General features: G+C 36.6%; 1 protein-coding gene across 1 annotated transcript; it reads right to left on the bottom strand.

The window, feature by feature from the left end:
• Positions 1 to 5,744: 5,744 nt before the first annotated feature.
• Positions 5,745 to 6,686, bottom strand: LOC105501652 (olfactory receptor 5H1). The gene has a single exon (XM_011927661.1). The coding sequence runs from the start codon at positions 6,684 to 6,686 to the stop codon at positions 5,745 to 5,747; it is 942 nt and encodes a 313-aa protein (XP_011783051.1).
• Positions 6,687 to 10,819: the final 4,133 nt, after the last annotated feature.

Genomic DNA, 10,819 nt, shown 5'->3' with positions numbered 1-10,819 from the left:
CTTCCTTCCTTCCTTCCTTCCTTCCTTCCTTCCTTTCTTCCTTTCTTTCCTTTCTTTCCTTTCTTTCTCTCTCTTTCTTCCTTCTTCTTTTTCATTTTTTTTGAGACAGGGTCTCACTTTATTGCCCAGGTTGGAGTGCACTGGCAGGATGTCTGCTCACTGCAACCTCTCCCTCCTGGGTTCAAGTGATTGTCATGCCTCAACGCCCCCCCCGCCCCCCAAATAGCTAGGATGCACCATCACGCCTGGCTAATTTTTGTATTTTTAGAAGAAACAGAATTTTGTCACGTTGGCCAGGCTGGTCTCAAACTCCTGGCTTCAATTGATTTGTCTGCCTCGGTCTCTCAATGCACTGGAATTAAAGGCATGAGCCATTGCACCCAGAGTCTAAGGGTTTTTATAGATAGTTTTTCAGACACAAGGCTAGGAAATGGGGAATGCTGATTTGTTGGTTTGGGGATAAATGCATGAGTCAAAACTGTCCTCTTGCAGTAAACCAGTTTCTGGAAAAGAGCTACAAGATCAGACAAGTGAGTTTACCAGTCTGGGTGGTGCGACGTGTTTCATCATGATACAGGGTCTAAAAACCTTAGGTTTTACAATAATAATGTTATCTACAGAAGTAATTAGGGAGGTTAGGAGTCTTGTAGCCTCTGGCTGTATGACTCTGGAGCCATAATATCTAATCTTGTGGCCTGCACCCCAAGCAAGGAGGAGGTTTGCTTTGATGAGGGGCTCTTACCATTTTGTTTCAAAGTCACACACGATAAACTAAATTTTTTCCGAATGTAGTTTTGCCTACATGTAGGAGTGAAGAAAGTAAGCTTGGAGTTTAGAAGTACTGTCTAATTTTCCTATTTCAGAATCACTGTGAAAATATTCTTATGTAAGATTTTTCTCATTTTCATGTTATGAAATGTTTTCTCATTTTCATTTCATTATGTTCTCTGTATTATCCTCTACCTCCTAACTCTGAGTCTATTAAGTCTTTTGCTCAGTTATGTTTTCACCTGTAAGAGTAAAAGAAAACTAGTCAGTTGCCTTATAAAGTCAGCTGATCAGATGAACCAGGACTGCCTTCTTTACCCATTTTTGCACCTTGGTCAAAATCTGAGCTCAGAGCAATAGCGAAAAATATCCAGTCCAAACATATGCCCCAGAAATTTTCTGTGGAATTTCTAATTCTTCTTGGATCATATGATTTAGGACTCCCTGATCTGTACCAGTTTATTCACATGATCCTGGAACCTAGAGAAGCCTGTACCGGAAGCTAAATGTTACATACCTAACATAGACAGGAAAGATCCAATCCCTCAATCTTCCAGGGAAAGACCAAAAGTGCTGAAAAATAAATAATCTCTTAGAATTCATCCCCAAAGAATTTCTTCAAAAACTCACATGTCTGTCATGCAATCAAAAGAAAAAAAAAAAAGGATAAGCCAGTCTCTGAATAAAAGGCAAGAATAGAAGTACTATTTGTAAAACATTGTGGTCAATCTATGCTGAGTTCAGGCATAGAAAATCCTTGTCCTATTCACTGATAAGATCACCCTGAAATCTTTAATGTAGTTACAAAACAAAAGCTGGGATGATATGTGAATGATGGGGCCAAATAACTACCAAAATATTTTATCTATTGGCATAAAGACTATTTTGGCTTGGTTGTTTTGAGATTCCCTTTAGAAGAAAAATTTAAAGGAATCTCCATTTGTAAGAGATCTACGTATCTGGTCCAGGAAGAGTAGTAGGACTAAACCTCTAAATAATGGAGAAGGCGAAAGCATTAACTTAATCTATATCACAAAACTTACCTTTCTTTAAGGTGGTTATCTTAGCTGTCTTCTTGTCTTAACTGGGTCTCTATCAGCATTCTTTTTGTTTATTTGTTTTGGAAAACGAAGTCCAGAATCTAAGCACTATGATTTTAATATGTAAATATTCTTACATGTCTACTATAAGAAATGAGACCTTTATAATTTTATATGCAAATTTCAAAGAGAAGTCACACCTGAAAAAAAAAGTGGCATTTGTAAGTGGGGCTAATGAAAAATAGTAAAAATATTTTCCAAAAATATTAATAAAAAGCTTTGGTCATCTGGACAGGACATTGTCTTCCAACTATGAGAAACACAATTCATGTCTAGATAATCTTATAAATTACTAAGTTTGTTTTTTTCTTTTTTTGTTTTTGAAATGCAGTTTTTTCTGCCGACCAGGCTGGTGTGCAGTGGCGTGATCTCCGCTCACTGCAACCTCTGCTAACTGTGTTTGAGCAATTCTCCTGCCTCAGTTTCCCGAGCAGCCGGGACTGCAGGGGTGCACCACCACGCCTGCCTAATTTTTCTATTTTAGTAGAGACAGGTTTTTGCTATGTTGGCCAGACTGATCTCAAACTCCTGATTTCAGGTGATACACCTGCCTTGGCCTCCCAAAGTTCTGGGATTACAGGCAAGAGCCACTGTGCCCAGCCTTAAGTTTGTTATTGCTGTACCTGATGTGGCTACAATTTTAGAATGAACACTGTAACATTTGCTTCTTTCTGTATGTCTATTGTGTCTACATATGTTTGTATGTGTGGCATTTTTCTACCTTTGGATGGTATTGCAAAATTAATTCGTAATAGAGCTCTATTCATTTGGCCTATAGAAGAATATGTGCTTATTTTATTTAAGGATTATTTAAACTCAGAAAGATAGAAATTCACCAATATATTTTTCAGGTTCACACGATCTGTGATAATCTGTTAAATCAAAGGCTTTCATGACAGATCAATCCCCATGATCTAAACACCTCCCATCTTGACCTCCAATATTTGTAATCAAATTTCAACATGAGATTTGCAGGTGTTTATCAAACAAAACTAGAGCCAGCTCCTTCAGAAAATCTGGCCTGATAGCTGCTCACAAACTTTCTAACAATACTGGTAAAGAGTAAGAAAGACCTTACTATCTGGAAGGCCCAGGAAACTGAAAGATACTTTTAGGACCTTTTTGAGTACAGGAGAGTTTACCTAAATCTATCAGAATTGCAGGTGAAACTAATGGTAGGTTGTTGGTATGACTTTATAGCTTGAACAGCCTTTAAAGTCTAATCTGAGATTATTTAGTAAAGGTAGTAGCAAGGCCTTCTTAAAAAGAGTATCAATTCCTATTCCTACTTGCACTTATGTAAATACTCAGTTGAAGCTTAATGAGGATAGACCTATTTGGTAAACAAATTAGTCTTACTATAATTATATATGAAAGAAATGGGGGTGATTATAGAGGGAAAATTATGTTTCAGTAGAAAAATATAGTGCAGCCATAATTAAATTCCAGTTCTGTTCATTGTCTTTGATGTTTTATTATCTGCTTAGAAATTGTCCTATTCCTGAAGGGCTGCAAGCTAGGGATGGACAACTTGATATAAATGTCAGAGGATAATCTTCATGCATGATGCTTACTGGGCCACTCAGGAGCTTCACAAAACATTCAATGACATGACAAGAGGCATTCAAACTGCAAAACAGAAAAATTATCAGACTGCAACTGCCATTTTATTTCATCATCTAAAGATGGTTTGAGCTTAAATCTAAAAGTCTTCTCAACTAACTGCCCTCCGGGCTCACATGCTAAGCTTATCAGTGGTTTTAACCATTAACCTTTTGTTTTCCTTTGTTTTATTTCAGTTGGTTTTGTTCAAGCGTACTTTGGCTATGGAGTGTACCCCAGTCCCTTGGCATTATGTTTGTGATAGTCATTGTCATCTTCCTGGTGTGCTGTATTCTCTCAAGAGTTTTAAATACATGTTTGTAGCCACCACACTGTGCCAGATTTTCTCTCTATGATTAGAATAATAAAAACGAAGTGTCCAATAAAAGAAACGTTTTTATAAGGGACCAAACCTTGTAAATTATGAACTCTATGCTGAGACAAAGACAAACCAGCTGTGCTGGTCACAGAAAGTGGCAAGTGTGCCTGAGTTTTTGTCAATGTCCCATAATGGAGAGGCTGACCAGAAGGGAGAAAATAGTGAAAATAATGAAATTAAATTTTATTAGGCTGACATGGGTCCAGCAAAGTGGGTTTTGTACCTAAGCAAACAGAAATTCAACTCATTGTAAATGGTAAAACAAAAGTTAACTGTAACTAACCAAAACTCCCTAGCTAATTTCTAACTAGGTATTTGCCACTGGAATGATCAAAATAACACTAGTGCTCCACTTTAGCCAATACAATCTTTACTTTTGCCGTACTTCCACGTTTGCCCTTTAAAAGCCTTCATCTCCTCTCTTGCCCCTTCAGGAAAGCCCCATACCACATGCAAACTGGTGTTGCAAAATGAGTCAAGTCTCCTTAATTACACTCTAAATTCTAATGCTGCTGCATTTGTATTTTAACTAATATGTACCGTTTATTAGCCATACATATGTATTAACTATATATGCAAAAATAATCATATGCATATGTATGCATACTGATATAGATAACTAAAACATACATATAATCTGACGGCAATGACAATCTAACAAAATAAGTTGAAGAGGAATATAATTATTAGAGTTCCGTTTGCGAAAAACAATCTGACAGCGATGTTGGGGAAGCGAGTGACTGTTAGAAGCATAGAGGAAATAAGTAACTAGAGGTTTGCAAAACCACATGTGAGTAGTTTTTAGGCTACGGACCTCAGTGGTATCAGTGACAATGTGAAAGAAATTTCAGTGTTGAAAATGAATGGCAGGGTGGACTGGTAGAAAGATGATTAACATACTTGAAGTACATGAAGTGTTAAGAAGGTTAACAATCAAGGAATTTCTGAGGCAGAAAATAACCAAACTCTTACCTTGTTTTAATGTTTTTACTTCCTCTTTCTGGGCTCCATGATGTCATATCATGTTAACATTATTTGAACTTCCATGGTAGGCATTTAAAGCCCCCAGTTGATACAACACATTCCAACAACTTTGCAATATCATTGATTTTTACAAACCCTGGTAGCTTCATTTATTCCTAAAAATATGAAGACCATTTTCTTGCTATCAAAATACTTACTTCTTCTCTATGACTACTCTAAAGGTAGTTATTCTATTTAATCTTTTAATTTCCTGAATTAGGGAAGCCTTCCAGATTGTCTAAAATCATATAAACATAGCTGGGAAGGGCCTTAGAAGCCATCCTAGGAAGTTAGAGGCAGTTTGCCTTCCTACTCATACAAGCACACGGAGTTTAGGACATACTCTTACACTTTGGCAATGCCTTCACTGTTATCTCCTTCTATTTTTATTTTTCTCGTTGCATTTCCATTTCTGTTTATTTTGTTACTTGACCTGTGAGTTGACTCCCTACCAGAATAGAAGTCACCCTTTCCTAATGTAGTGAAATGGAAGACCTCTGATGGTAAGCAGAATCACTGAGATTTACCTCTGTTCCCTCAAAAACGAATCTGCCTCCACTATGAGTTAAATGTGATGGGCATCTCAGGTAATACAGTGGTATTAGTATTGAAACCACCATACTCAAGTATTTATATGATGAACTAGACTATTTTATTTGCTTTCTGTGATCATTATTCTATTATATGAACATGATAAAAAATTCTAGAATGGTTTTGAATAACATATAGACATATTGTGATTAGTTTATTAGGTACTAAAACATTAGCTCATTAAAGTGCTAGAACAGTCATACTTGCAAAAATGTTTGAACAACATAGGTATCTCTAACTTGCACAATTTTGTGACTATTTTCATAATTAGAGAAAGGATACTAGTTTGAAACCTTAACATTTCTTTGTAACATTTTTGTGAACGAATCTGTGACTTGCTTATTTCTCAGACTGTAGATGATAGGATTTAACAAAGGAATGATGACCGTGTAGAACAGAGGCTCCACCATATCTTGATCATCTGCTTGTGGAGATGCAGGACCCACATACATGAAGAGAAGGGGGCCATAGTATAAAGAGACAGAGAAGAGATGGGCTCCACAGGTGGAAAAGGCTTTCCTTACACCTTTATCAGATTTGCTTTTTAAAACGGTGAAGAGAACAAATGTATAAGATACAAGAATAGTCACAATGCTGAATACCTGAATTGAACCTGAAAAAATAAAAACCATTAGAAAGTTAATAGAAGAATCAGTACAAGAAATCTTAAACAATGGGATAATGTCACAGTAAATGTGATGTACTATGTTGGAGTTACAGAAAGTTAGTCTGAATAAAAATCCTTCATGGATTAAAGCATGAAGAAGGCCACCTACATATGACAAGATTAATAGCCGGACGCACAGTCCATTGGTCATAATCACTGGATAAAGTAAAGGTTTGCATATGGCTGCATAGCGATCATATGCCATTGTTGCCAAGAGAAAACATTCTGTGGTTATACTGATTGCAATAGAAAAAAATTGTATCTTGCATTCAGAGAGAGAAATCATCTTGCTCTTAGCTAAGAAGTTGATCAGCATCTTTGGGGTCACTGTGGATGATAACCAAGCATCCACGAAAGCTAAATTCCCGAGGAGTAAGTACATTGGGATATGAAGGTGCGGGACTTTCCAGATGACTGCAGTCAGACCAAGATTCCCCATGATGGTGATGAGATATATGACCAAGAATGCCAGGAACAGGGGTATTTTCCACTGTGGTTGATATAAAAATCCTGTGAGAACAAACTCTGTCAGCAACGTTGCATTTTCCTCTTCCATGTCCTCACTGCATGTCCTCTAAAATAAAATGCAACAAATGAAAGGGAACATTTGCAATGGCATTATGAGTTGAAATGGGGGAAGAGATGTTGAAATAAACCATAAAATGATCAAACCCTCTCAGTTCTTTTAATCAGTCCTATAACTGATGAAACTGGATTTGTTGCAATGAAATACATGGAAAAAAATGATATATTTTGGTTTGAAGCTGTGCAGTAATTAACAGATTAAGGTAAGAGGAGAGGCATTCTCTGTATGCACTACACTTATATGGACACTATTGAGTGCAGTAGAAAAATTGTGGGTCTGGCATATGATCCAATGTCAACAGGAAAGATTTTTGAAGGGTCTGAATTAAAAATAAATGAAATAAATGCCATGTGAAGAATCTTAACCTTTATTCTTCATACAATAAGCACATGCCAAAATTTTTAAGATGGGACATTACATCCTAATATATTTTCTAAATTTAGTTTTTGATAGTGTAGAAAGTATGCTACAAGAAGAGGCAACTGGACTCAGGGATACAAATTAGATAGTTGTAGTAAGTTCCAGGCAATCCCTAATCAGATTACCCATAAATACTATCTGAGATCGTTTTTTTGAAAAATATAGGTTGTGAACTTTTAATGTAGAAATTATTTCAGGAATGAGGTCTTGTGGTCTTTATTTGAAAATACCCTCCAGGTGATTCAAATGCATGTTAAGTGTCTAGTCTTTATGTGATACGACATTGAAAGAGATGGTAAGACAAAGAGATATATTCTAAAGAATTCAGAATGTTGAGTCTCTAGTATTCTGTGACATATTTTGTGGGAAATAAGTGGTCAGTGAAGGAGAGAGGAGTTACCTGGTGACTGGGAATGTGGACATTAAACACTGAGAACTCAGGTGTGCTGACAAGTTTTTGGAGTGAGCATCATCTGAACAACTAGGTGTGTTCCGATCAGTAATATGAGCCTATTTTAGCTCAATAGAAATGATTACTTGGATTTATCATAGTAGTCAAAGGCATAATTAAAAATGATGTATCCATAGAAGCTTAAAAAGGAAACAAAAAGGATGGCAAGAAAATCAAGTCAGGCAAGTTATATTAAAGAGGTAACAAAGTAGACATAAGTCCTGTAAATGGCCAAGATGTGGACCTTGTTTTTTGCCATCCAAGACATAGAGGCTGTCAGAGGTTATCTACTGCTCTAGAAGCCAAAAGAAATAGAAACTCATTTTCCCATTCCTCTTACATCTAGAGTGAAGGGAAATGATCTAGGATGGCCAATTAAACACATTGATCCTACATTTGGAATATGGAGAGAGAGAGAAGTACAAGGACAAAAGATATTGGTTTCAAAAGTAGCCAAAGCAGAAATACCAGGACTCTACTTAAGGCAACCTTTATACACATCAATAACATTTATAGTGTGAGATGTCAAATTATTGTCAAACATGAGTGAAAGAATACAGGAGTTAATATGTAAGTGACTCACCTTAAAAGTTTTAATTGGAGAATTATGGTTAATTAAAAGGAATGAGTATTTATATCAGAATAATTCCAAGAAATAATTCTAAGAATCATTATAATCTGAGCCTTTAAACCAAATTTTAATTGCTTAATGCCATAGTTCATATTAATTCATTATAATAACATCAAGAAAATGGTAAAATATTAAAGGAACAATTCAGTCTTAAAACTATTTATCAATATTATACTCATAAAACTGAAATATAAAAATAGTCCAGTCAGAGTCATCCAGTTTAGTAATTGTTATTATGGCAGCTTGTTACCCAATCTAAAATTTTAATGCATTAAGTGGCATTATCAACCTTTCTATAAATGATAATGAAAATTAGAGGAATTATTTCTTCCTTACCCTTATTTTGAAGGAAATTGTGGATATCCTTTAAACGTGTTGTGGTTTCTAAAAAGAAATACATACAATAGCACAGCAGTGTCAATAACACAGGTAGTAATTCATTGCATACCCATTCTTTTTGAAGGTTTATTTTTCCAAGCATAGAAAATTGTTGTTTATTAAATTTGGTTTGAGCACACAAGTGGTCCAGTTGTGCAACTGGGGACTTTTGCCCGAGGAAGGAGAGGAAAACTGAAATTCTCATAAGAGTGTCAGAGGACTCCCTGTGGGACAAATTGAAGCTGTTCTAATGGGCATTGTGCATTTGCACATGTATAAGTCCAGGTTGTCCCCAAGGGCATTACAAACTTCTGGAATTACAAGCATTATTTCATTGTAGACACTTCTAGTTTTAAGAATTGATATAACACTTCATGTTACTATTTACCACCATGGATGACACTTCTGGCATATTTGTTCAAACTTTAGTTTATATGTGAAATTTACTGTTAGTGCTTTCATTAGTATAGTCTTATTTGAGTAAATCAAAACATAATTATAATAAGGCCAAAGTTCTAGATCCTCTTTGGGAGCTACTTCAAATACAATTGTCCTTCCCATGCAAATTTAAACTCAACATTTAGACATACATGTAGTTCTCCCATTTTAGACTTAAGCCTGATGGGAAATTTTACTAGGAAGAGGACCAAGGAGGAGAAAATGTAAAACAAACCCAGGGACTACATTGGGAGGTGTCCTAGATCTGTGCTTCTCAAACTCTAACGCCTATGACTTTCCTAGTGATGTTGTCAAAATGCAAATTCTTTTTCAGCAGTTCTGGCGTGGGTTTCTCAAGAGCCTTTATTTTTAACAAAGTGATGCCTGTGAACATTTGCCATTCAACACGTCTTCATCCCGGGAAGACCTAGATTATCAGAGAGCCTTGATCATTGAAGAAACAACAAATGGTAAGTGTGGCTGGTATGCAAAGAGAGAAGCAGGGAAGGACCAGGTATGTTCAGGGAGGCCAGCATGGGTGGGACCTCGACGGGTAGTTCAAGGATATGTTCTTTACCCCAACTTACATAAAAAACCAATGAAGTATTAGTGAACAATTTGAAAATGGTCATAGCACGTTCAGAATTTTCATTAGAGCATTACAGAATAACCTGTTAATGAGCATCCATTCAGAATATAAAATTGATTTACTTTCTTGCAATATTTACGTTTCATATTTAAGTAGTGACATGTAACTTTCTTAATAATAAAAATATTTATTAAAGAAATAAAATCACCTGCACTTGGATCATGGATGGTGATATGGTTTCGATTTGTTGTTCCACCCAAATCTCGTGTTGAATTCCAATTCCCAGTGTTAGAGGAGGGGCCTGGTGTGTGGTGATTTGTTCATAGGGGTGGACTTCCACCTCTCTGTTCTCATGATAGTGAATTCTCGTGATATCTGGTTGTTTAAAAGTATGTAGCACCTCCCCACTTCTGTCTCTTCCTCCTTCTCTGGACATGTACAACATGCATGCTTCCACTTCACCTTCCCCCATGATTATAAGTTTCCTGAGGCCTCACCAACTATGCTTCCTGTACAGCCTGTGCAACTGTGAGTTCATTAAACCTTTTCTCTTTATAAATTACCCAGTCTCTGATAGTTCTTTATAGCGATGCAGGAACAGACTAACACAACAGGTAAATTATATGAAGAAGTAGCTCAAATGCTTGTGGTCCCTACCCCTGCTACACTGCCTTTAGCAACAATCTCATGGGGAGTTTCTTATAATCAACTGACACTAGAAGAGAAGACTCAGACCTGGATACAGATGGTTGTGCAACATATTCAGGCACTGCGCAACATTTTGATGGCTACCGTACTACAGCTCCTTTCTGGAACTTTTCTGAAGGACAGTGGTGAAGGGAAATCCTCCCAGTTAGAAAAATCCTAAATGATGTACTTGGTTGTTCCAATTTGCTTAACAAGAGAAATGAATAAATGTGTGATTATGTATCTATGGGCTAGATACATGATTAATGATAATGATTAAGCTGGATGATCAGGGACTTGGAAGGAGCATAACTGGAAAACTGGTGACAGGATATTTGAGGCAAGGTGCTTGGAGAGATCTCTCTATCCGGGTATAAATTATGTAGATATCTGCTATGGTTTGAATGTTTCCCCTTCAAAATTCAGGTGTTGAAACAATGGTGAGTGTGATAGCATTAAGTGGTGGGGCCTTCAGCAGGTGCTTAGGTCATAAGGGCTTCTTTCCTTGT

The sequence above is a fragment of the Colobus angolensis genome, unplaced genomic scaffold (genome assembly GCF_000951035.1).
Source record: "Colobus angolensis palliatus isolate OR3802 unplaced genomic scaffold, Cang.pa_1.0 Scaffold73, whole genome shotgun sequence".
NCBI classification, from domain to species: domain Eukaryota; kingdom Metazoa; phylum Chordata; class Mammalia; order Primates; family Cercopithecidae; genus Colobus; species Colobus angolensis.
This window is presented reverse-complemented; position numbering and strand designations above follow the sequence as displayed.

Coding starts and splice junctions, on each gene's coding strand:
- LOC105501652 (XM_011927661.1), bottom strand. CDS start 6,686: ATGGAAGAGGAAAATGCAACGTTGCTGACAGAGTTTGTTCTCACAGGA.